At 42.5% G+C, this 27606-nt stretch overlaps 1 protein-coding gene across 2 annotated transcripts; it reads left to right on the forward strand.

The window, feature by feature from the left end:
• Positions 1–546: 546 nt before the first annotated feature.
• mapkapk3 (MAPK activated protein kinase 3) lies at positions 547–27000 on the forward strand. 2 transcript variants are annotated; one of them, XM_039771296.1, is made up of 10 exons: positions 549–1239; positions 14814–14953; positions 20657–20721; positions 21653–21732; positions 21813–21939; positions 22051–22126; positions 22338–22462; positions 26177–26262; positions 26484–26564; positions 26745–27000. In XM_039771296.1, the coding sequence occupies exons 1-10, from the start codon at positions 997–999 to the stop codon at positions 26895–26897; spliced, it is 1176 nt and encodes a 391-aa protein (XP_039627230.1). In that variant the 5' UTR covers positions 549–996; the 3' UTR covers positions 26898–27000. The 2 variants fall into 2 exon arrangements, with proteins under 2 accessions (XP_039627231.1, XP_039627230.1); XM_039771297.1 differs by lacking the exon at positions 14814–14953 and having other exon boundaries at positions 547–1239.
• Positions 27001–27606: the final 606 nt, after the last annotated feature.

The raw sequence follows: 27606 nt of genomic DNA on the forward strand, positions 1-27606 counted from the left end.
GTGAGCTCTAGCAGATTAGCCTGTCGAACTTAGCTATATAGAGTAAAAGGAACACAGAATATTGAAAAAATAAAAGGGGAAATGAAGATTTAAGGGAGGATCCAGACAACCAGAAACTCAAGTGAAGGAAGGGAATGTAATTGTTAAAAGGAGAGGTGCGTTTAAGTTTCACTTTAAACGCCGTATTAGTGTGTAGTTAAGGTGTGAGACACTGTAGTGAACTGGACCCTTTCACTTTTTATAGCAATCATTTGTTTCATAACAGAGATCTAACCAACGTCAGCTCTCTGTGAACATGCTCTAAGAAGAACAAGGGAAATGACCCCGCAAACTTCACTTACATGTCACTACCCCTGCCTCCCCCATGAGTAATCTCGGTTAGGTTCGGCTGGGCTCACTTTTTTTTAAAAGGCTACAAAGCATAATGTGTTCTCCCTAGGCCGGCAGAGACGCTCTTCCCCTTTAAGAGCATGACGCACGACTGGGACACTCCCACGACCACGCCTCCTCTCTCCTGATCTGTTCTCTCGTGCACTTCACGGACTGCCCGGATCGCGGATCGCGATCGCTGCCGATGTCCTGCTTGACGGAGAAGCTGCGAGAGCGCGCACGGGGCGGAGCACCAACGCGACTCATGGGGACCTTGGAGATGTGAGAACTTGGAAGTCGAAAAGACTGCTGTTTTGTAACTTCGGAACCGCGGCAACGCGTTTTTTTTTTAATTGCTAACCAAGGAGTTTCCAGTAAAGCAGGCGCCTCGGAATTTAGCCTCGATCGCACTGAAAACGACCTCGGATCTAACCCCAGAGCGGCTGGATAGAAACGTCTGATTTATTTAACCCCTGACGGGCAGAAGAGTAACGGATTACGAGACCAAAGTGAATCATTTTACCAGTGTGAGTCGATGGATGCAAGTTACCTTTAAAGGTGCGACGCACTACGCCCCTACAACCCTTACCGGATTGCTGCGCTGCCCCGCGCCGGGTCCCCGTGGTCATGTTGCACAATGGCAACAGCCCCAAGCAACCTCCGGAGAGCCAGACGGACGGTAACGCGTTGGCCTCCAATAAGCCTAACAGCCCCACTCACTTTCCACTTCCGAACCAGCCGAAACTGGAGATCAAGAGGAATGCGGTCACAGACAACTACAAAGTGTCCAGTCAGGTCCTGGGACTGGGCATCAACGGAAAAGTCCTCGAGTGTTACAACAAGAAGACCGGGGAGAAATGCGCTCTTAAGGTACGATCTTGCGCTCCTTAGCTGGGCAGCGGCTGTATTAAAGTGCCAGTCTAGGCTCGTGTCACTGTCAGATATTTATAGGGAGAGAGCAGCAAGAGGAGGGGGATATGGGGTTGTGCGGGCAAGAGATGTTAGTATATTAAACCTTTTATTATTCTAATTAGTAAAAGACTACGAGTTCATCCTTGCACTTTTAAACATTATGGTTTACTTAACAAAAATGTCATAAGAATACAAAGAGAATATTTCTGCCTATCACACTAAAGTATTGAGGTGGCCAAAGTGCCACCAGTTAGTAAGTGATAATAATTGTGGATACTCTGTTTCTATTTTCTTTCTTGTCAAGTGGGTACCTTTTTTAGGATTGGGGCGGTGAATTGCTCATCTCCCCTTCACTGGGTCTATCTGCAAATCAAAATGTCTCAAAACTATGTGATTAGGACAGTTTCAAGTACATGACATCTGCCATATGTCTCTAATAGCATCTGCCTCGAGAAAGACACGATGGTATTTTCCTTTCTATGTCTCTAACCAGTCACGTCTGATAAAGATGGAAATTTCTTGATAAGTCTCCACCATTTTAAAGCTGATGATACCCATCAGAAGTCTTGATCTAATCAAACCTTGCCGTGGTAAAGATATACAGTACTTCCCCATAAATTTCTCTATCCAGACTTAGCTAATAGTCATTTCCATTCTTACTCTCTGAGCAGCTTTTAGTGTTTCAATCCTAATGAAGATCCGAGGCTTTACCTGTTTTCTCTCTCCTGTAGATATTTGAAAGGCTGCTGTCCTTTTGGAAAATGGCCTTAAAATAGTTCGAGATGCTCCTGCTGCTGTCCTGTAGTTGTGTCTTACCAGGTTTATTCATTGGCCGCTCTCATTAGACTTTGCTAACAAGGACAGTGATTTCCTCTAGATGTCTCTAAGCAGCGTTATACATTATCCTGCGCATATCTCCCGCTTCAGATTTACAGAGTCAGGAACACTTACCTGAATATGTTATTTGTTGTCCTTCTAATACAAGTAGATACTTCTGCTTTCTTGTAGATGTCTTTCACAATATTTCATCAAAATGGAGGGAGGGTTTGTTTCCTATAGGTGCCTTTCAGTTAGACACAAAATGCATTTTCTAACAAGAACTTTGCTACAATGGACGCACCCATTCCTCTACGCATCTAACAAGAACTTAATGGACCAGCCATTCCTCTAGAAGTGTCTGTGCAGCCTATCAAATTAAATGCCAGTGATTTATGTGCACATCTCTTACCAGCCATTCAAGTGAAGCTCACTTACAGCATGTCTTTCCAAAGCATGAGAATCACGGCTCTGCATGGTCCCATACGTCACCGGGCTGACAGAGTGAAAAAGCTCTTGCGTTTAGACATGTGGAAACGGAAAGAGACGTAGAGATAAATTAAGAGGAAGGAGCTGTGGCAAAAGGAAGTAGGTGTGGTGCACCGAGGCAGATAGGTCAGAGTGTAACCTCTCAGTCTTTAGAGGCAAGCTGCCCATGCACTGGACGGTGTGAGGATGAGCGCTCTTGTGTCCACTCACATCCACAGAGGAGTCTACATCTTCCACCTTGTATTCCCTGTGGATGCCTGTTTTTATTAGTTGCAGTCAAGTCCTGTGTTGTGTTGGACTTTCCTCTTTGATTGAAATTAGTTTATTTTCTTCTTCCTACATTCACAGCAGTATGGTAATGCAACAACCAACACTGGGGTTTCACCTCTTCAGCATGCTGAGTTGAAAGCCCACACCTGGTGATTTTCTGTGTTGGTTTGCTCGTTCTCCCCATGTCTTAGAGGGTATTTTGCCCTTCGTACTTCCTTCCACATCCCAAAGATGTGCCGTTAGGTTAGTTGGCCACTGTGTGAGTGTGTACGTGAATGGGCTCTTTCCAGGATTGGTTTCTGCCTTGGGGTAAGCTCCAGCCATCTACAATCCTAAATTGGGTTGATGAGGTTAGAGAATGTCATGTTTCTGCATTGTGTGCCAATTCAGATTTTTTTTTTTATTTAATTAAGACAAATATTTGTGCTTTAGGGTCTAAAGGGTGCAGTAGTTTGTACCACCAGCTCATGGGTCCAGAACCCTTCATTCTGGTGTGTTCTCTGTGTGGAGTTTGCATGATCTCCCTGTCTCTGTGGGCTTTCCTCTAAGTGCTCTCCAGATTTCCTCCCTCATCCCCAGACTTGTTTGGCGATTCCAAATTGGCCTTGTGTGACTGTGGGTGTGTGTGAGAGTGGGCACCACCATGGATTGGCACCCTGGAATGGGCATTTTCCTGTCTTGCACTTGGTCCTCTTGAGCCTGAATTGAATTCAGCATGTTTGAAAACGTGTAAGTGCATCTCTGTGTTTTATTTCACAGATTACATTTCAAAATAAACAACTTTTTAATTTTCAAAATGTCCACTATTAAAGTAGTTGGTCAATACTTAGACCACCAGTATGAATAGAAGTAAACCAGCCTTCCAGAAACGTGGATTTATTTTGAGGACACATTGTCCACTTTCTGGTTGCTAACTTTGATTTTTATTAGGAAATCTTTTAGAACAGATTTGACGACAGGCCATTCAGTCCAACAAGCTGTCCAATCTGATCCATTTCATTTCCTCCCAAGTAGCACCGAGTTGAGATTTGACAGCCCCTAAAGTCCTACTGTCCACTACATTACAATAATTAAAGGGGGTCTAAAAAAAAAATCAGTTCTTATAATCTGGAAAGCCTGGTGCCGCAGTGGTTCAAAGCTGTGGTGTCATTAATTCCAGAATCCCAATGTCCCATCCTTTCATCACAGCCTGTGTGGGGTTTGCATGTTCTCCTGATGTCTGTCTAAGTTGCCCTCTGACTCAAGACTCTTTTATTTCCTGAGAATTGTCTCGTACACCTCCTCATCCCAAGGACTGACATGTTAGGTTAATTGGTGTTTTGGAATTGTAGTAGGAGTGTAGGGGTGTGCATGAGTGTGCCTTGGAGTGCACTGGTGCCCCATCCAGAGCTGCGTCCTAACTTATATCCAGGGTCAGACCCCATGAACCTGAACTGGACTGAGTATGTTTGATAATGGACAAATGAATTATTTTAATAATTAACAGAAAAACAAAAAAATAAATCTTTATTTTCAGGGTGGCACGGTGGCACAGTCACAGCACTGCTGGTCTCGCAGTAAGGACACTCGGGTTTGCATCCCGGGTGCTTCCTGCATGGAGTTTGCATGTTCCCCCTGTGTCTGCTCTGGTTTCCTCCCAGTATCCAAAGAAATGCAAATTTACGTGAATTAGCGGCACTAAGTTGGCCCTAGTGTGTGTGTGTGTGTGTGTTAGTGTTAGCCCTGCAATAGATTGGTACCCTGCCTTGTGCCCAATGCTAGCTGAGGTGGCCCCCGTGCGACCACAGTCTGTATTAAGCAGGTTAGAATATGACATCACATGACCTTTATTTTCATATAACACCTTTGTAAAATAGTAGCAGGTGCACAGAGTACAGTGACATTCATAACTGCATACCCAACCAACAGACAACACGTTTCCACTATCCAGCACCATGACAAGCAAGGTTGGAGTGAAGTATTAGAATTCTGACCCAAGTGTGTTTGTGTGTCAGTGTGCCCTTTCATGGACTGGCATCCTGTTCAGGGATTGTTCCTGCTGGGATTGGCTCCAGCTTCTCAGCAACCCAACTCAGGATAGAGCAGGTGTGGAAAATGGATGGCTGGATGAGTTGAAGCATTTGAATGTGGACTCTAAATTGCCAGCATATATGAGTGTTGGTGGTCCGGCTTGACCATTATCACACAGGGCCACAGTTGGCTGCAGGTTTTCATTCCAGACACTTTCTTAATCAGTAAGCAATTGCTGCTGCTAATGGAACAGACATTTCAAATGACTTCAGGATGATTCAGAACCCTTCATTATTTATTATTTCTTAATCAGCAACCAAGTAATGACGAGCTGCAGAGCAGATGATCCTAGCTTACTGGTTTCAGACTCTGGGGCCACCATTTTCTCTCGAGCTGCTGAGTCCAATACATACTTTTAAAAGAAACACATCATTTTAATTTCAGTGTGTTATTCTGCCTCACCAGACTGCTGATATTCCCATTTCTGAAATCACTGTCAGAGTGTGTTATGGACCAGAGCAGATCAGTACTTCTCAGACCTTCACTTTTTCAATATCACTTAATTTATTTAGACAGATATTGTGTGATGAGGCTCATAAGGGCAAATGACATGTGTTGGCTCACTTTGCATCTCATTGTTGCCTGTCTGCTAGTGTGGAGTAAAAATATTAAGGTAGAAGTTTATTCCATTAGACACGGTTATTAAAAGGCTGGCCCTCCAGAATCCGAGTTTGACACCCATGCAGTGCTGAGTGCTTTTAGGTCTGCTCCCTCCTTTTATTGTTTCTTCTAAACAGAGCTCCAGTTACGTGACTCTTGCTTTAGAGTTACCTGGTGGCCCCTTATGCCAGGTATGCACTATGCAGTTTTTAGAAATCGTGGACAAGAGACTACTCACGCTGCAGGATAGAGTCGCCAGTCGTATATGTGCTCAAATTGTACAAAGCACAGCCAGTCCGACTGACGACATCGGTGCTCAGACTACATGTGTACAGACCGTTTGAGCCGTTCACAGAAAAACTCCATGGCCACGGGCTTCTCAAAATGTCCCCAAAGGAAAGAGCTGCGTTCCCAACTCTTAGCGGACTGTGCTCTGCGAGTACAAAGAAAACAAAATGGTGTAAGTGGACACACGGATGGTTGAGATGCGGACAATATGGGCTGTCTGTTTTAATAAGAGAATTAGAGGCACGTAGTCTATGTAGTTTACTGCTGTGTATGTTTTTTACTAGAAGAACCTGAAATAATTTCCCAAGATGCCTTTGTCATTGGAGATTTAGCTCTATGCGCGACACTGCATGATATTTAGATTTTTTAAATCAAAAATGTGAAAATGAGCATGACAATGGCAATAGCCAATGTTCAGTAATAAAATGCGAAATGAAGTTTTATAGCGGCATGAGAAAATTGGGTTTTGAGACTACTCACACTACAGGACAGCCGAGTGAAACTTCTGACATTGTATGACCGCCCAATCGTAAGATGCAGTCAGTCATCGCAGTGGGTGATGAAGCTGAAAATCGGGCTGACTCAGAAAATCAGTCTTGCTAAAAATCACACTGCGTTAGACCAGAGGGTCCTCAGTCTCAGTCCGGATGTGTCATTGTGGCTGCAAGTTTTAACTTCATCCAGTTTCTTAGTTAGACACCATTTATTGTTAAGCTTCATTTTAAGTAAGATTTCCAACCCTCGTTTGCTCCTGTTTTGTCTTAAAGGGACATTGTCCCCATTTTTAATTATTTCTTGCCATCTTAACCATCTGCCATGCAAATGACAAAGGAAGCAGCAGCTCACCATCAACACCTTTGGGTGTCCATCGAAAAGTATATCTGTTTTTATGAAAATAAAAATAAATGAGAGAGAGGATTGGAAGGGCCAAGAAGTAAAAACCGTACCTCATCCACAAAATATCCTGACAAAATGGAAAATATGCAATATGATAAGATCTGATTTGGCAGAATGAGAGCACCAAAAATTAATGGAATTAAATGCCGAGTTTCATTATCAGCGATGACTGACGTCTAATTAAGAAGCTGGAACAAAAACTTGCAGCCTCTGGAGCCGTCCAGGACCCCTTTGTGCCAGGCCGTACCAATGTGGGGGGTTATGAAGCCTATATGCAGCAATACCTGCTTCATTTAGGCAGTACGGTGGCACAACATCAGTCAGCGTTCTAAATTAGATTAAATATACTTTAGTAATCCCCAAGGGAAAATTCACATGCATACTGCAGCAAAACAAAAGATGTAAAAATACACAGATGTCAGCTCAAAGAAGAATATAAGACAATAGAGTAAAAACGTACAATACAATAAATATTATGCTAAAGAATAACTTTAGTAGATTCTGGCTTCTGTAATGGCTTCTGGCTGGAATGAAGGACAGGGCATCAGAAGGAAGCAGTGAAGTGACTAATAGCCACAGGCAGAAATGATCCCTGGAGGAGCTTCTTATTGCACTGTGGAGGTCCGAGCCCATGGCTGAAAGAAGTGCCCCCAGATGGGAATGGGCAGAACTGTTCGTGATGGCGTCCAATTTTGCCACCATCCTCTTTTCTACCACAGCCTACAGATTGTCCAGAGTCAGTCCTATGATGGAGCTGACAGGTTTGTTTAGGCATTTTGTATCCCCTGAACTCTGGTTGCTTCTGTAGGAGGCCACCACCTAGAGCAGCATACAGACTGGTAAACCGCTCTAGCAGCTTTTCTGCACACATCAAAACACCTGAGTCTCCTTAGGAAGTCCTGTCTCCACAGGCCCCTTCTTGTACAGCACCATTGTGGTGTCGGGCCAGTCCAGTTTGGACCCCCAATGGCTTGTAGCTGTGCACCACATCCACTTCCTCCCCATGTATGGTGACTGACCCTAACACACCTGAAATCCACCATTGGCTCTTCTGTCTTGTTGGTGTTGATCTGTAGGTGGTTGTCCTTGCACCACAAGACTTCTCTCCATTATCAATACAACCTATAACACTCCCATGTTGGTTCGTGGAATGAAGGAAGCAGCTTGGTGTTCTTAAGGTTGGACTCAGTCCCAGTTTATAAAATAGCTAGAACAAATGGCAGTAGACAAAGGAATAAAGTCTGAGAACCTTTGGCATTGAAGGTTAAATTACCGCCAGGTACTTAAAGCTGACGAGTCACTCGGGGATGATGGCGCTTAATAACAGTTGATGCATGCAATGGCGGCTTTCTGTAGGTGTGAAATGTGGGGGGGTGTTTGACCACTGAACAGCGCCGACTGCACTCAGCCTTCACCAGAAAATTTTCCGCCGTTGCTGCTTCTGCTGTGTCATCAGATTCTGTTTCTGAATTAGTCTACAGCTTGGGTCTGCTGAAGCACTGGCCTCATTTTTCTGGTGCCTCAGAAGCTTCTGAAATGGCAGTATGAAGAAAAAGAACCTCAAATTGGCAACAGTGGAAAATAATAATAATAATAATTAGAGCTGTTTTTTCCTGGGCTGTCTCCTTGAACTGCCAGAAAGCAGTTAATATGGGGACACCGCATTGCCAGTGCCACCTAAGAATCTGATTAAGAAATTTCCTGGTGTATTGGCACTGGGGAATGCCCACTGATCAGCCTTTACAGCATTTAAATAAGATTTGAGGCACAGATTGACAAAAACACCCGATGATAACAGCCTGAAGTTGGCACACATTTTGTCATTGTGCGCCAGCCCTGCCGAGCCGATGACTCCGCCCTTTTGCCTGGTCGCTGTTTTTGCACAGACATAGGAACTAAAGCCACTTCTTGTAATCACCCCAAGTAAAACAAAAAGAAGGAACTTTACATGCAGCTCGCTTCTCATTTTTTACTTTTGGTTTCTGTGTTTCTGAAATGTCAGATGGTGAGAGGCGAGACGGTGGCTCATGCTGTCTTATACACACCTCGGGCTTCCATGATGGCCCGTAAATGACTTTACCATTCGCAGAACACACGATTGCCAATCATGGTATTGTTGATTTTATAACACCTTCTTGCAGCTCTTGTCTGTTTTTAACATCAGAACTTGAGAAAAGGCTGAAATTCCAGCCGGCTGGCCAACAACTCTCATCGAGAAGCCTTTATGGAGTGTTCACTGATCGAGCCTAATCACTTTTGTCAGGCGCTGAGTGCCTTTTAATCTGATTTGAGATGCTCAACTTTCTGAGAAGTCGGATTAGCAGCTCGCTATCTGCACTGGACAAGCAAGAGAGAAGTCCGATATCTGAACCTTATGGTCAGCACAACCCCTTCTTGAAAGTCAATTACAGTCTAGTGGGACAGTCTTGTTGGAAAGGTACAGCTGATGGACGGTCTGCGAAGAAATCTGACCGCCGCTTGAACATCTGCGGAAGCTGGTCAGTGCCAGTGAGAGCACCATGAAGGCAGACAGTCATCATCAGGTAGACCTGTTTTAGCTAATGGACTGTGCTGAAAAACACTAGCAGGCCTCTAGCTTGTCAAAAAAGACACTGCCCGCCATTTGATCCATTCAGATAATTTTGGGTAAAAATGTTCCAGCCACCAGACTTACGAGACAGGCAGTTGCTGACCACTGGACTGTCTTAGAAGGTGGTTGCTGACCACTGTGCTCATGCCAATGTAATGATCAGCACAAAGCCAGGTCAGTCTAGACATCAGGAACAATCGTACTGAACAGAATGTCTCAGCAGGTAGTTGCTGACCCCTGGACCGTTCCAGAAGGCAGTTTCTGACCATTGCATTGTCCCAGCAGGCATTTTCTGACCACTGGGCATAGGCAAATGTAGTTACTGGCACAGCTGGCAAAAAAGGCCAGTCTCAACATCAAAAACTATCTCAGTGAACTGTCAACCAGCAAGCAGCTCATAACCCTTGGACTGTCCCGGCAAACAGCTCCTGACCCCTGCACTTAGGCCAAAGTAGTTACCAGCACAGCCTGCAAAACCAGGCCAGTCTAGACTTCAGTTGCTATCTCACTGGTCTCTCTGAGCAGGCAGCTGCTGTTCAGTGGACTTTGCAGTAAGGAGGGCATGTCGGGCCTTTTTGGGAGGCCGTTCTAACCAGCAGACTGCTCAGCAAAGAAGTTGTTGACCGCTGGACTGCTCAGTTGGGCAGCTGCTATCTGACAGGCTTTTTAGTAAGTTAGTACTTGGCAGTGCAGATAGCTGGTAATGCCAGACTGTTCATTCTGGGTGATGCTGGTTTCTAGACTCCCAGGCTTATAGATGCCTCTTCTGAACTTTCCAGTAAGTCCATGCCTGCCATTAGATTGCCCAGTGAGATAGCTGCTCATCTCTAGACTGGCCTGTAAGTGCAGGCTGTGCCGGTCATGACATTAGCCTAAGTGAAGAATACCAGGCGAGATGGGGAGTCCAAACCATCATCGAGTGAGTTGCTGTTTTTCATTGCAGTTTTGCCCGTGTTTTCCTGGTTTATTGTGACTTTCAAATGCCCGCTCTGTTTGAATGCCGTACAGCTGCAGCCACTTTCAGGAACAGCATTGCCTCACTCTGGTAGTGGATTTGAATTTCCAAGTAACTTGAAACATCTCGCGCAAGGAGACGCACGCTCTATAAATAGCTCAAAGTGACAAGCTGCCTGCTGGCTGAGAACAGCCACGGTCACAGCTCTGTGTCGAGGTCAGCATTACTGGGCAGTGCTGTAAGGGGCAGGTGGTCAAGCAGCCGACTGCTAGTCAACTCTGTGGGCACCAAACACCTTCTATAGTAGAAGTACATCCAATCATCAGTATTTGGGGTCAATATGTAGACAGGACACTGCACTGACCGTTGCCACTGGTCAGTATGTGAGGAGGACACTGACCTTTGCTAACGGTTAATATGTGAGTGAGACACTGAGTGTACGTTTGGCAGAATGCTGGTCTTCATCAGTGGTCAGTATGAGAGCAAGATCCTAACTTTTCTTCGGGGTCAGCATGTGAGCAGGACACTAACCTTCACTAATGGTCGGTATATGAGCTGGACACTGTCTTTTGCCAGTCCCATTCATTAGCAGAATGCCATCCTTCACTAGTGGTCACTATGTGAGGACACTGACCACCTTCTGTAGTCCAACTTTGACCTGTGGTTGTCAGACTGCTGCTCTTCATCTGTGGTCAGTATGTGAGCAGGGCACAGGCCTTCACTAATGATTAGAATGTGAGAATGTGAGCAGGACATAGATCTTAATTAGTGGTCAGTACGAGAGCAAGACGCTGACTTTTGCAAGTGGTTAGTATCTTAGGGAGACACTAACCTTCATCAGTGGTCAGTATATGAGCAAGATACGGACCTTCAGCTGTCAGTATGTAAGAAGAATGCTGCTCTTTGTCTGTATTCATATGAGCAGAACAGTGACTTTCATCTGTGGTCAGTATGTGTCCACCTTCTATAGCCTAGACTTGGACCTGTGATTGTCAAGATGCTGTTCACTGACTATGTGAGGACACTGACCTCCATTAGTATGTGAGCAGGACACTGTCCTCCAGTTACCAGTATGTAAGATGAATGGCAGCCTGGCTGGTTTGGTTTGTAGATTGGCAGCACTGGGTCCCTGTGAGTGTGTCTGGGCACCTGAGGAGCCTGTCAGTCGACTTCTCCTGCCCAGCATTTCCACTCCTGCTAGTCCCGCTGTGCGTCTCAATAAGCAGATCATTTTCACTGTCATGTCAGCTTATTGGATGAGCCCCTCAGGAGCAGATGCATCCTGTAAACAATGGCAGCGGGCAGAAAAGTAGGTCAGACAACAAGGTCACTTTGGACCGAGAAGGTGTGTGAGGCAGGTGGCGATATACTGTAATAATGGTTCAACAACACTTCAATGAAAAGGAGGATGTGCCCCCCTGTTTCCTAGTCACCCCAACACATTTCCAAGTTGTGTCCCACATCTGCCAGCACTGTCCCATACCCCACACTGCCCTAGCGCATTTTCCAGTTTAATGCTGCCAGTGTATACTTCTCAGGGGTTTACCAAACCTACCAATGTCTCAGCACACAGCTCAGTTGGATACAATGGCACACGTGCCAATGAGTTAGCACTTGTTTGCCACATTTGTCAGATTTGCTGCACATTTTCCATCACGTTACAAAGTCTGAGTATAGTTCTTGCTATTTTATCACACTGGCATGTGCATCAGTGCACTTCCCAGCATGATCCCCAGTACCCTCTGTTGAGTCAAAGTACCCTCCCCAGTAAATGAACACACTTCACTGACCAGTGCCCAGACACATTTGGGCCTGTTTATTACCTTTTGTGATATCTCAGCACACTGGCCAGCATTCACGCATTCATCCCTCTGCTGCTTCTGACTTCTCAGTACACTTGTAGGTATGGTACCCAACATTACAGTGCCATAGTGCCCTCTGTGGAGTCATATGAGCACACATCACAGGTGGGTGTCTTGCCACACTCAAGCCTGTTTATTAACCTCCATGGTACCTCAGCACACTTCCCAGCATGGAACCCAGTTTTATTGTGCCTAAGCACCCTCCGCAGTACTCTAGCAAATCATCCGCTTCACTGCCTGCTGTCCTGCCACACGTGCACCTATTTATTACCCTCCATGATACCTCAGCACAATGGCCAGCCTTCAAGTATTCATCCCTCTATCCTAATTTCACTCCTTCTACTCCTCTGTTTCAGTCTCTTCACTGACTTCCTGTTGCTGCAAGGATCCAACCTCGAGCCACAGTCCCCTGAGTGGCTCTGCTCCTCAGTATCTCCAGTTTTGTTTCTCCATATGTCCCTCCAGGAGGTCTCTGCTCTGCCTGTCTGCTGACTTTCCCTCCTCTTGCCAGATGTGCCAAGACTGGACAATGCTTCTCCATTTTTGTTTCAAAACGCTTTGCAATGATCTCCCCAGCTATCCAAAGTGCACTTTATACACTTTTTAAAAAGCACAGTTTCATGAAATATTTTGCAGATGCTTTCTTCTGCAGGACAGCTGCTGTTGTACTGACAAAGACTTTCAGACTCTGACTTTTGTCTTAGTCGAGCTGCAGGTATAATGATACAGCAGTAGCAGTGCTCCCTCTAGCTCACTCATTTTTTTATTGTCATTTTTGATGCTTGCGCCTTCTAATCCAACATGCATGCATTATAATTTGCTTTGTAAGAGTCCTTGGATAAAGGCGCCTGCTAAATAAACAATAATAATACATTTGACATGGATTTTATTTGGCTTTTTGACACTGATCAATAGGAAAAAACGATTCCTGCAAAAATGCCAAAAGTTTCAAGGGAATGAACACTTTTCATCGGCACTGTGCACTTGTTATTTTGTATATATGGGACGCATAGTATTGCTGGGCCATTATTTGTGCGACGGAAAATGTTTATCGTCGGCCACACGGAATAATCCATCATTCCTGTGATTAAACTTTATTTTTTTATATAGATCCGGTAGAACTGAATTGGAATTATGAATGCATTTTAACGAGAAGCAAGCCCTGAGCCCGTTATGGTCCAAAACAGGCAGGTGCGGGTTTTTCAGTGAGTGAGTGAGTGAGTGGCGCCCATTCCAGGGTTAGTCCCGGTCATGCCCTGGGAGCCCTGGATAGGCTTATCCACACTTAATATTTAAGAAAGAGGATTTTGTAAACAGTTCAGTGTTTAAGGGAAATGACATGCGTTAAGCTCGCTATTTGTTTGTGTTGGTTGGTTCGGAATGAATGGTTGTGCGGCGGGCTGGGCGTGGAGTCCACACAGGATCGGGGCTACGGATATCGCGCTGCTCTTAGCCTACTAATAACAACTGAGATGGTTTTCTGATGATGTTAAATTGCTTAAGGGCATGCTTTCAGTGGTTTGGATTAAGCCGATTTCAGTATGTTTTGTCATTGGTAAGCTGTGTTGCGAAACTCAACTGTCCTCGCATAGCTTTATCTGCTGTTTTGATATTGATAAATCGTTTAAGGACAGATTTTCATTCTTGCCATTTATGTATATACGATTTGAAGCGCTTTCATTGTAGCCTCTTTCCTTATTCTCTATCTGACTACGGACCGAGCGCGATTTTTTTCATTCTTTTAACAAAACGTTCGCGCTGTCACGAATGACGTAAGTAACCCCGCCCTCTTGGATATCTAGCGAGAGGCAGATATTAATCTGTTCTCACTCTGAATCAGGACAGGTAGGCATCGGAGTAGTCCATGTTCTGCTAGTGGAAAAGCGACAGTAGTCGGTCCCTGTGCTGTGCTTGACATAAGGTGAACACTCAACAATTTTCTGACATTGTTCTTTTGTTACGGATGTCCTGAATTTTGCTTTTACCATGTATCCTATAACGGGATCGCTCATAACCCGCGGGGTTTTAGAGCGATGAGTTTGACCAGACAAATAGTAGAAGCAGAGCCTCGGGTGATAAAAGAGGCAGAGGAGCCCAGGAGGCTGACAGAAAAGTGGGCGGCCCGCTTGGTGTCTTGTTTACCGACTTCCAGAATTACTTCATTACATCTGGTCAGAGATATTCCTGGCATATGGTGCAAGTGCAGTCCCAAATATAGGCAGGCGGATATATGCCGCTGATAGGGAGTAGAGAGTGGGAAGTTGCCAGCAGCAAGGAAGTTAAAAGTCAGGAATGCAAACACCACTTTCAGTTTTTTCATTTGCTTTGAAAATGACTTAATAGCAATGGCAATCAGACCAGTTTCTGCTGTGCCAGGTCCTCATAACAAAATAGCTGTTTGGAGTTAATTATAAAGTGTGGGGGGGGGTTGACTGCACTTTTTTTTTTTTGATGAAACCTCCCCAGTTTAACATTTTGTTTTTCTAGCTCAGGTTATATCATTGTTTGAATGATTTCCTCGATAGATACTTTATTAATCCCAAAGGAAAATTCACATTGTTAAGTTTGAAGGTTTTATATTTTTTGGTATGAAAGACACAAACTCCATTTTGGCATTGTGTCTTTTATGGAGTAAGGCCCAGCAGTGTGGAGGACAAGCTCTCTCATTCTGGCTCATTTTCTTGTCTGGATGCAGATCCTTTACGACAGTCCGAAGGCGAGACGCGAAGTGGAGTTACACTGGAGGGTGTCTGGAGGCCCACACATTGTCCGCATTCTGGACATCTACGAGAACATGCACCACAACAAGAAGTGCCTCCTCATCATCATGGAATGGTGGGTAGTTTGTTAACAACATGTCACTTGAAAGAGTGCAGCTTGACTTTCAGTTATTTCATATATTTCACCTTAAAGTGTGCTATGTGAAATAAAAGATTATAAGTTTATGGGGTCATTATTGTTACATTTTAAGAGTACAATGAACATTTTACTTGCACCTACTAATAATCAACATGCAACATTTCACCATGATTAGTATTAACAATCTGACCTCGAAATTTCTGTTCTCCTTACCTGAAACATCGCATAACATATCAGTAGCCTGCTTCAAATTTAAGACATGGATAGGATTACAGTTTTTTTCGGCTGCTTTGGCACATTTTCTGAAACAGTTTTTAACTTCTCACAACTGTATATGCATTTCTCAGAATGGTTTATATGTTGCAGCACAACACCTCGGTTTGCCTGTAAAATAAAGCATGTCACTCAAAACTTTAATCTCATTGGTCAAACTGTAAATCATTAAAGAAGTCACTGGATTATTGTGTAGAGCCAAGCCAGTCAAAATGTTTAGACATATTGTAAATATGAAAGTGTAGCACAGGTGTATTTTAAGCAATTAAAATCTCAATTTACAATAATACGTAAAATATTAGTTTTCTGTCACTAACTGAATGCTGTTGTGTACAAAACCAAATAATGCTGGTATCTATCTATCTATCTATCTATCTATCTATCTATCTATCTATCTATCTATGTATCTTTCTATCTATCTACAGTTGTGCTTGAAAGTTTGTGCACCCTTTAGAATTTTCTATATTTCTGCATAAATATGACCTAAAACATCATCAGATTTTTCACTCAAGTCCTAATAGTAGATAAAGAGAAACCAGTTAAACAAATGAGACAAAAATATTATACTTGGTCATTTATTTATTAAAGAAAATGATCAAATATTACATATTTGTGAGTGGCAAAAGTAAGTGAATCTTTGCTTTCAGTATCTGGTGTGACGCCCCAATAACTGCAACTAAACATTTCCGGTAACTTCTGATCATTCCTGCACACCGGCTTGGAGGAATTTTAGCCCATTCCTCTGTACAGAACAGTTTCAACTCTGGGATGTTGGTGGGTTTCCTCACATTAACTGCTCGCTTCAGGTCCTTCCACAACATTTCAATTGGATTAAGGTCAGGACTTTGACTTGGCCATTCCAAAACATTAACTTTATTCTTCTTTAACCATTCTTTGGTAGAGCGACTTGTGTGCTTAGGGTTGTTGTCTTGCTGCATGACCCACCTTCTCTTGAGATTCAGTTCATGGACAGATGTCCTGACATTTTCCTTTAGAATTCTCTGATATAATTCAGAATTCATTGCTCCATCAATGAAAGCAAGCCATCCTGGTCCAGATGCAGCAAAACAGGCCCAAACCCTGATACTACCACCACCATGTTGCACAGATGGGATACGGTTCTTATGCTGGAATGCAGTATTTTCCTTTCTCCAAACATAACGCTTTTCATTTAAACCAAAACGTTCTATTTTGGTCTCATCAGTCCACAAAACATTCTTCCAATAGCCTTCTGGTTTGTCCATGTGATCTTTAGCAAACTGCAGATGAGCAGCAATGTTTTTTTGGAGAGCAGTGGCTTTCTCCTTGCAACCCTGCCATGCACACCATTGTTGTTCAGTGTTCTTGTGATGGTGGACTCATGAACATGAACATTAGCCAATGTGAGAGAGGCCTTCAGTTGTTTAGAAGTTACCCTGGGGTCCTTGGTGACCTCACCGACTATTACACGCCTTGCTCTTGGAGTGATCTTTGTTGGTCGACCACTCCTGGGGAGGGTAACAATGGTCTTGAATTTCCTCCATTTGTACACAATCTGTCTGACTGTGGATTGGTGGAGTCCAAACTCTTTAGAGATGGTTTTGTAACCTTTTCCAGCCTGATGAGCATCAACAACTCTTTTTCTGAGGTTCTTAGAAATCCCACTGATTGAAAACACCGGACTTGAATTTCCCCTTCAAACTAACTGCTAATTCTAGAGGTTCAAATACTTTTGCCACTCACAAATATGTAATATTCGATCATTTTCCTCAATAAATAAATGACCAAGTATAATATTTTTGTCTCATTTGTTTAACTGTTTTCTTTTTATCTACTTTTAGGACTTGAGTGAAAATCTGATGATGTTTTAGGTGATATTTATACAGAAATATAGAAAATTCTAAAGGGTTCACAAACTTTCAAGCACAACTCTATCTATCTATCTATCTATCTATCTATCTATCTATCTATCTATCTATCTATCGTATAGTGCCTTACACATCTATCTATCTATTATGTAATGCCTGTCACAACTATCTGTATTACTGACACCAATGTACTGTAAACACTAGAAGGTTCCATTGCTGCATTCTGTAAAAAAGACCGCACCATAAAAGGTTTTGGAATGACACATCATTTACATAAAAGGGAACTTTTTTTATTTTACAATATGTAATTTGCAACACAGAAAACACAATGAGAAAAAAAAAACAGAGACCACACTGTATTACCGAATATATTGATATATCAAAATTATGTACTGTTACTGTAACCAACTGTACTACACTACAGAATATGACACATAATAGAGATATCATAAAAATATGCTGTACTGCGGACTCCTCCACATCACTGGATATACTGTCCCTGTCATCTGTCCAGCCATTACTGTGATCAGCCTCATACCATACCAGATAATCAACCTTGAGAGAAATCTCCTGGCATGCCACAACCATCTTGTGCGAGCCACTACTGTAATGTCCTCACTGACAACACCCATTGCAACAGTCAAGGAATCCTTGTGATTGTGAGGCTGATGACTGTAAACTTTTTCCATCTCCAGAAAGAAATTAATTTTTTTTTATTGGATTGAGAAATGGAGAGTATGGGGGAGAGGCTACTTAATCTGCATCCTTCAGTGGACCATTCAAACCACTCCTCTATGACTTTTGACCAGTGAAGCTGACTGCATCATACCATAATGATTGTCCTAAAGTGTTTGACACTTCCCTTCATATGTGAAATTCAAGGTTCACCTGACCAGCAAGTTATCCATTTACAATAAATGGCCATACAACAATACAACATCAGCACAATTTGTGAAATTTTTGCTTCACATTTTTTGACAAATGAATTAATCTTTTTGCATGTGGTGATTTATTCAATGGATAGAAACCAAAGTGTATTTCAGAATAGCACTGTTCTAAAAAGAAGGCATATATTCCATTTTGATTAACATGATGTACACAATTGATGATGGTGCCATAAAGAGATATGTACTTAATCATATAGATAACTGTACCAAAGCAATTGTAAGAAGAACAATGAGAAATGCTCTTCCTCTATGAGCAATTGACCTAATATTGTGGAGATTTTCACATAGACTTCTGAGAAGTTTAATTGTCATTTGAGAATGGGTCTAAAGCACCTGAGAAAAACAATAAACTAACTTAATCAATAAAAAATCTACTGTATTTAAACATTGGAGTGCAGCACAAGAATAGGCAGCTATGAAGTTTGAATAGCACATACATTGTGTTCTGGGAATGGCCCTCTGTTTCTGCATCTTGGTCTTCTGGTTCCAATTTTCTCTCAACTGCCCCTTCTATCAGCTTCCTGTGTTATCCTCAAATAAACCCCCTAATGGACCGCTCCTCTCTATCTCTGTCTTTATCCCAGCACAAGCAGTTCTCTCATGGCGTGATTGCCACCACCACATCGGTTGTAGTCTCTCACTGGAATCAACTGATCCTTCTTTCTTCTCTGAAATGTGTCTCCGTTCAGCCTCCTTCTTTAAGAACTGTTTATGGCAGGGGTGCCATTATACATGTCAAGGCCCAGAACAGAACTGTACTAATGGGCCCATCCTCAGCCTCACAACTTATTAGCCATTTAATAACACAGAGTATTATCAACGTGTCTTTCACAACATTACAAACCAAAGGCAAAGCATTATAAATACTCGTATTATGTAACATTTTGACTCAAATGCAAAACATTACCAGCATAAATATTTGTACATTTCAAGCCAAACGCTTGCCACTTGAGATTTTTCAAGCAGATTTGAATAAACGCCAGGGACTGTAGGTTAGTTTACCCCTGCCTTTATAGAGCTGAGGGCAGGCCCCTGTGGTGATAGGCAGGTGGCCCTGTCTCTTGAGGGACCAACCACAAAGCACATAATATGGGCATCGGGAAAACAGCAAATTATAAAACAGAAGTCACATTAGCATAAAATCAAGGAGTGAAAAGTGAATAAGAACAGACGACAAACACGACTTCAAGTCATGGGGGTATGTCCGATTTGAAGACGATTTTGTCACCAGACCATGTCAGATTTATACAGCTAAAAATTGATAGCCATGTGAAATTTAACAACTGCATGCTGACTTTCCAGCACAGCTGTGGTTGCCCCTTTTTTGTGACAGCCGATAATGTGCTGCCTGCCGGAGCTGCTGCTGGATGAATGGTTAACAGCTATGGCATGGCCAGCCTGACTCTCCACCCCTTTTTTTTCTTCTTCATTCTGTTCTAATGTGACATATAAAACATGAGACATGTTTCATACACAGTTGTATATATACTGTATGTGTGTGTATATATATATATATATATATATATATATATATATATATATATATATATATATATATATATATATATATATATATATATTGTACTTCTGGATGAACTGTCATTGGTTGTCCATTTGATACAATTGAAGCAAGTCACAGACTACCTATAGTGAGTTGCAGGGATTGTCACATTAGGCAGTCGGCTTTATGGGAGCGTGCCACCAACGTGCTAATATATTATGTAAATGAAGGCTACAAATGAAAATTGTTAGAAAAGTCACACAATATGATATAGCCTTAAGTAAGTTATGGCATCCACAAGTTCAGTCTTTCTTGGTACTTTTTTGTGTGTAAGGAAGGAATTTCTCGAAAATTTCAGACTGCTATCTTTAAAAGTACTGCTCAATCAGCCACCGTGGAATAAATGAAGTCTGGCTGAGATGGCATAGCAGCTAGTGGGGCCCTAATATGCACAATGACCCACTCAGTCATTATGCATTCCCACCTTCTGTACGTGTCATGTAGTAGGCACCGTTGCTCTTGATTATATTGTTACTGATGGTGCCATTACAAAAGCCATTACAAATACTTGTACAGACCATCTTGGGCTCCCTAAAAGTCCAGATGCCTTGGACAAATTTTAGTGGCCACGTGACTCTCAGATTCACACCGTTACCTATTGTATTTAGGGGATACCCGGAACCCTGTCAATACCCTTGATCAGCAGTGAGGACATTAATGGGTCTTCTGGCCCTATTTACCATTGCAGTTTATGATGCCATTAATCTGGGGATGACACTCGCCCTCTTCTCCTTCTTAGTGAACTTCTTATCCCAGGGGATTTGCTATTTGGACCTCCTTGGTGTGTCCAGACAACATTGGCCTATACATTTTCCTCTGAACTGTTTAGGGCTGTCAAAACTACAGGGGTTCCTATTTGTATTTTCATTCTTTTTATAGTTCTTTTGATATTTATTTATATGAATCCTGCATCTTTTCTTGCTTATCTTCAGTAAATTTTGGACACCAAAACAAAAATGTGCGTACTCTGGAAATAGTTGGGCTGCAGTGGAGTGTGGAAGTACAGCTTCTTTGCTGAGTTGCTGACACAGACTCTGTTCTTGTCTTTCAGCATGGAGGGAGGAGAGCTGTTCAACCGGATCCAGGCCCGAGGAGACCAGGCATTCACAGAGAGAGGTAGGTAGAGCTCATGAATTGCTAACACAACAGAGGACTGGAAAACTTGTTTCTCCAGCGTCACATTTTATTTATTTATTTATTTTAATTGCGATTTTTCCATGCCTGTGCTTTGTGGCCTAAGAAGGAATCCTCCAGGGAGGGTCATCAGATTTACAGATTCCACACTTCTGTGTCAATTATTTACTCATTATGTGGTCAAGAGGGCGCCTGGTGGCAGAGCAATCTGCATGGGGACCTAATTCAGCACTTCATAATCCTCAAAGGCAATGATAAAGTTAATCCAACAGACTTCCTTTATCTAAGGGCGAATCATGTAGTTAAGGACACCAGTGGAAATTAAGGTACAGTGGATTTAATACTGAAGTCAGGAAGAACTTCTTTGCACAAAGAGTTGAAGAAATCTGGAACAAACTACCAAGACATGGAGTTGAACCAGAAACCTTGACAAGCCTGAAGAAGTATCTAGATGAGATCTTGGAACAGCTTAGCTATTAACTAAACATACAAGCCTGATGGACTGAGTGGCCACCTCATTTGTAAAATTTCTTAAGTTCTTATGTTCCGTGTGACAGGCTAATGTGTGTAGAGTAGGGCTCACTTCACAATGAAATTAAAGAAGTGAAGTTTTCCACCTCTTCTGGAACGTTACCTTCCAATCTGATGGGTGATGTACTAACAGTGTTGACATTGGAGACCTTGCTTTCCCCTCTAAGGGTGTTAAGTCCCAGGGGAGTAGAATTGTCAGTGCCCTGAAAGTGTGAGGTTATGGAGGAGACTACACTAGAGGAATATGGGGGCTACCAAACCCTCATTACCTTTTACATAGGAGTGTGGAATTCTCTACTCACTACCATATAGATATGAGTGAGTTGCCACCTTCTGCCCTCATCTTCATCTAGCTCACATTGTGTTTTTTTATCTCATGCAGAAGCATCCGGAATCATGCGTGACATTGGTTCTGCCATTGAGTATTTGCACAGTATGAATATCGCCCATCGTGATGTGAAGGTATGTAGGAGAACATCACTCTTGACCCTAGTTAAGTGCACATGGCATCCTAAACTCTTCCCCATTATCGTCCCCTGCAGCCCGAGAACTTGCTGTACACGTCAAAGGATTCAAATGCAGTTCTCAAAATCACAGATTTTGGTTTTGCGAAGGAAACAACTTTTCAAAATTCGCTCCAGACTCCATGCTACACGCCATACTATGTGGGTGAGTTTCAGAAGGCTGCCATCTTCGTGAATAATGGCCTCCATCCACCCTCTGCTACCTTTAACAAACGTACAACATTTTTTAATGGAAAACTCATCTTCTTTTTGACAGCTCCCGAGGTCCTTGGCCCAGAGAAGTATGACAAGTCATGCGACATGTGGTCTCTAGGAGTGATCATGTACATCCTGTAAGTGTCTACAGTGGGGGAATACCTGAGACACCAGAACTTTATTTACCCTAGCTGTTCAATCATTTGTCATATTGCTTGGACTTGACATAAATAATAAAATGTTCTAGTGCTGCTGTATGGCATCATGAATTTTAAACTCCTAACAGAGGGGTATTTCAAGACAGGCCAAGTTGTCTGTCTCTCACTTTGTGTACCCTTGTTTTTACAGACTCTGTGGATTTCCCCCATTCTATTCCAATACGGGACAGGCGATTTCACCAGGGATGAAGAAACGCATTCGCCTTGGGCAGTATGAATTTCCAAACCCAGAGTGGGCTGAAGTCTCGGAAGAAGGTAAGGACATGTGTCACAAATGATCTCCAAATGCACTGAAGATAGACATTCAAGGATAGTGGTTGTATTGAATAGCTGGCTCACTGTGAAATGCACTACATAATGCAGATGTGAAGTCTGAAGTGTGCTGCTGAGAATGGTGCTGCTACACTTTTTGAAACAAGTGTGGATGTCTGGCTATACATTACAATAGGAACGGGCGCCCTCATGTCATTTTACTTACTTATAATAACGTCAAGGAAGTTTAAAGTTCAGTTCATGGAGGGGTAAACACATTCAGAACACAAACTAAAGGGCAAACAAAAGATAAATTATTCTACTAGCCTGGGACTTGTTCAACAACTCCCATCTGCTGGTGCTGTTTGGTGCATGGTGCCATCAGAGAATTCAGGCACTTTGCTTTTCACCCCGTGCTTTTACCGTCTATCTCTCCTTCACTCAGATAAGAACCTGGCAGATTCCTCTTGCCACTGAGCCCCTGCCTTAATTCTGCTCTCGAAACTGTATTTGCTCTAATTTCAATTGAACAAATTGTGTGTGTTGCAAATATAAAGTCTGAACTCCCATTTAATGAGGCCCCTTATTTAAATTTAGGGTCTGCAGGGAGAGGGAGCCTAGCCCTCAATGAGCGGGTGCAAACCACAGAGCAATGCGACTCCATCTCACCCAGACACACGCGCACATACATACACACAGTGCCTCACCCTGACAGTTTATAGTCACCATTCAACTGAACATGGCCAGTACCTCATGTTATAATAGTAGGCTCACAAAACTCAAAAGTAGGCCTTAATTTCAGAGACAGACAGTATTCATACTGGTCTGAAAAACACAAGTAAGCCTTATTAACACAAAATAAGCCAAGATGTGTATATCTCTAAAGGTAGACGGGGGCAATGAAACCCCTGATCTAATAAACAAATGCTGATTCTTATAATAGTAAAGCTTAATTAAAAAAAATTTTCAAAAACAAAATAAAAAAATGTCAACAAAAATGTTGAAAAGTTTACAAAGGTTGCCTGGAGAAGACAGTCCAAAAGTGAACATTATACAGTAGCAAGTCCAAAAACCCAGCAGATAGTCTGAAACTAGAAAATCACAACAATAACTTAACAATAAATCAAAGGCAATCCAAAGATGGGAGCCAATCAACAAGAGCAGTAACTAATATCCTGGCAGTAGTTTTGCAGCCTAGGTCAAAGGTGGTCCCACCCCCTTAGGTTTAACATACAAAGAACAAGTAAAATACTGAGTAAAATCAACAACAATACACAGTGGTTAATATGTAAGACAATATTAACTAAAGGAAATACAAAAGGGAAGGAAAAGAAAAAAATATTCTAAAACATAAAATATAAAAGAATACACAAAAAATATCAAACAAATGAAAATAAAGGAACTAAAGCCAGGGATAGAGCCCCAGCAAAACCATGGCACCTCTAGTCTCTGTTGTTTCCTAACATCCCTCCATGAAGCCTCCCTTCTGCTTCAGGCTGTCTACTGACTGTAGTTGGTCTCACAAGATGTCCTAAAACTGAACAATGCTTCTCCGTGTCTACACCCAAGATGTGGAATGAACTTCTCATGACAATCCAAACTACTCCTGCTTTATTGATATTCAGTCACCTGTGAAAATACTCATTTTTACAAATGATCTTGGGTCTGCCTAGACATTCTACCTCTCTGCTCCCTTCCATGGCAGTTGCATCTATCCAATCAGTCATCGGGCATCTTTGATTCATCTTTGGGGCGATCTATAAATCAAGTTCACATTTATTGTCCTACACCTCTAGTAATATACTTTTGAATTTGGTCTTCTTTGCCCTGTGAACTTTCTACTTCATTATCAGTCATTTTCTGTGTCTTACAGTTTGCTTTGTAAGTCAACTTGTATAAATATGTATGTCAAATAATGAAAATAATAGAAATAATAATAACATGCAGAACTTTGAAGAATCTGGAGAAAATCCCTGCACAGTCAGAGAGAAAGTGTAACATCCACACAGCTAGTTGTGCCAGTGTGCCACCTGACACTAACAATACCTGTTAATATCATAATAGGAACAGAAAATGTAAAACTGCTTCAGTGTTTTACATTTCCTGCCTCTCTCCGTGTAGTATTATACAGTACACATTTTACTACTTCCAGGATGTCATCATCCTCAATATGAACTCGCATGCGGAACATTTTCACATTCTACAAGTTCTAACTGATTTGTTTGTGTCTTGGATGCATAGAAAGGGTTAATTTTGTCCACAGATATTGTGGAAGGAGAAATGCAAAGTGAAATAAAGACTGGGAACCTCTGGGTGCCCTATTTAATTGTTACAACAAAAAAAAGTTGTTGAAATGGGAAAAAGAATGGAAAACCAAGGGGATGGCTCCAACATCCAGTATATTATCATCTAGACTTGATTCCGGGTGAGATCTGTCCAATCTAGGGGCTGATCCCAGAATGACTCTTGTTTCTATGACTGGCAGGACAGAAGGGGCATCCCTTCTGGGCTCCAAATGGGCCTCGTCTTCTGCTCTATGGAGGGAAAACGAGAATAAGTGAACAACCTACTGGGCCTCGTCTTCCATGGTTATCCTGCTTCTTTTAACTGTGTTCCTTACCTTCACATGGCTGTGAAGGCACTTCCCTAGTGTATGTGCTGAACAACATCAATAAACAGTTCTTCAAAATGCTGCCATAGACACTTCACACCACCACCACCGTCTTTTATCACCATAGCTTAATTGGGCATACATAAATCAATCATTTTGTTTTAGCCCTACGTGTCTTCAAAGTAGAACTTTGACCTCCCTAGTTAGCCATACTTTAGCAGAAAACTCAACATATCAGGGGAAAAAGTCTTTTCAAAGGTTAACAGACAGTATTTATATCCTCAGGTTGAATGTTGGTTGCAGAAATACAAAGAGGAGAGAGAAACATTGTAAATTCCACTAGCCACAGTTTAATAATGTTGACCCTTCAGAACTGTAGCTAAGCCACCATCTTACTCCAAGAACCAAATGTTAAATAAAGCAGGAGTTGTGTGGTGACTAAAAAGAGCAGTATTCAATCTTAAATAGAAACTGGACAAACTTTCTTGCATTTGAAATCATCAAATTGAAAATTATCTTTCTTCCTTCTCCTTGTTGTGCATCTCATTCTTTGCAAATGGATACCCGGTTTTCTAACAAAAGTCTGTTAGAATAGGAAGTTGCACCTCTAGCATACGAATGAGAAGTACTGGGATTCTGCGGGGCTCTGCACTAAATTCTATACTCTAGACCAGTGTTTCTCAACCAAGTGGGTCATAGGCTGCTAATGGTGGCTCACAAATTGCAATATCGCTAGTGGGTCATGGGACCCCAATGGTAGCGCTCATTCCTCCTCCCATTGTAACAATTGCATTTGATTCACCCGTACTGCTTGATTTTTGTCATGGCTTTTTGCAGGGTGTCATGATGGAGTCACACTATACCAAAGACTGTCATGGGAGCAGACCGTGACTATCCTTGACTCTCCAGGATTATGTAAATGGCTGATAATCGCTGGAAAAATCATGTGGTGTGACGCCAGCCTAACACACTGATTTCATTGCTGATGTCTCACTAGAGAAAGCACTTTTTGGCTATGTTGGGATTGAAACTTTTCATTTTTTGATACTGATTAGCTAAACCTGAGAATTCCAATAACCTTTGATCCTATAATTTTGGTCCTGCAGCTAAGCAGCAAATTCATCATCTGCTGAAGACTGACCCAACCGAAAGGATGACCATCTCTCAATTCATGAACCACCCCTGGATTAATGTGAGTGAACAGCAATATGTAAAAAAAAATCTCTGTGAACAGGGCTGTATATGGCAATGGACTGCATGGCATGTTGGGAAAGAAAAGGGAGTTGGATCAGCTGAGGTTGGATGTTAGTGCTGCACCGGGAAGCTTGCTATCTTGTGACCCTGGGATCCCAAGAAACTGTGAAAGGCCGCAACCAGCGCGTGTCATCCAACTATGTGCTGTTTTTGTTTCAGAGATCGATGGCAGTTCCACCTACGCCTCTGCATACCACAAGAGTCCTCTTAGAGGACAAGGAGATGTGGGATGATGTCAAGGTGAGATGTCTGTTTCCAAGAACACATACAGTTTGAATATTTATTTGTACTTTTTATACCCAACTTGTCCTCTTTAGGGAAATATGTGCTTGGATGCCTAAGTATCATGGTTACCAAGAGGTGTCTGTCCTTCATGTAGCACCTGTCCCTCTGCTCCTCACCTTTTTGTTTCACTTTCAGGAGGAGATGACCAGTGCCTTAGCCACTATGCGTGTGGACTATGACCAGGTGAAGATTAAAGATCTTAACACATCCAGCAACCCGTTGTTAAACAAAAGGCGCAAGAAGGCGGCCGGAGGGGGGGGTGGCACAGCAGTGTGCAACAGCCAGTGAGGGCGCTGAGCGCCACAAAATGAACGTTCTCTGCACCAGCCACACATAGGTTTCCACATGGAGTCTTTTTAAAAATTTTAAATAAATTTTTATTTCTCTTTGATGGTTGGATTTTTTTTATCCAGATATATAAATAAACTGAAATCTGTAATGGGATACTCCATAGTTGAAATCTTATTCCATGAAAAAGGAGGACAGTGAGGAACATCTAACAATCGCGCCCCTTATGGGCTTTGTTCTCGCTATTCTCGCTGTTTTCTCAGCTTGGCTCAAATGCTGCCTCTCCTCACTAAATCCTCTCTTTCCTTCTTGTCAGTGAGAGTGCTTCTAATTCTCTCTCTGACTCTTAATATCTCAAAACCTAATGCCACCATATTGTCATCTTAAAATAATATAGTTATAAGCTCCTATGGCTTTGTGGCCTCAGTTTTTGGCTCACCCTGGTCTCTAGAGCTACCTAAAGGGTATGATCTGCCTTCACTTAATATCCCTTAGACCCGTGCAAGACCCCACTAGCAACCTATTGAGTCGGCATTCCAAGTCTTTTGGCCAGCTGGTCCTTTTATAGGAAAGACTGCAGTGGAGCACATGTGGTCCACCACACTTCAGGCCAGCCATTGAGGTTTTAGGTCTGGACTAGAGTAGTATAAAGTTCCCTACAGACTCCCACAAACCCCTGGTAGGTTTATGCTTTGATTGTGTTTAGGGT

The sequence above is a fragment of the Polypterus senegalus genome, chromosome 12, assembly GCF_016835505.1.
Source record: "Polypterus senegalus isolate Bchr_013 chromosome 12, ASM1683550v1, whole genome shotgun sequence".
In the NCBI taxonomy this organism is placed as follows: domain Eukaryota; kingdom Metazoa; phylum Chordata; class Cladistia; order Polypteriformes; family Polypteridae; genus Polypterus; species Polypterus senegalus.

Bases quoted from the DNA above. Each gene is read 5' to 3' on its own strand.
- mapkapk3 (XM_039771296.1), top strand. From the start codon at position 997: ATGTTGCACAATGGCAACAGCCCCAAGCAACCTCCGGAGAGCCAGACG. The intron at 22,463-26,176 runs GTAAGGACATGT...TTGGTCCTGCAG, and splicing joins GGCTGAAGTCTCGGAAGAAG to CTAAGCAGCAAATTCATCAT. The intron at 26,263-26,483 runs GTGAGTGAACAG...TTTTTGTTTCAG, and splicing joins TGAACCACCCCTGGATTAAT to AGATCGATGGCAGTTCCACC.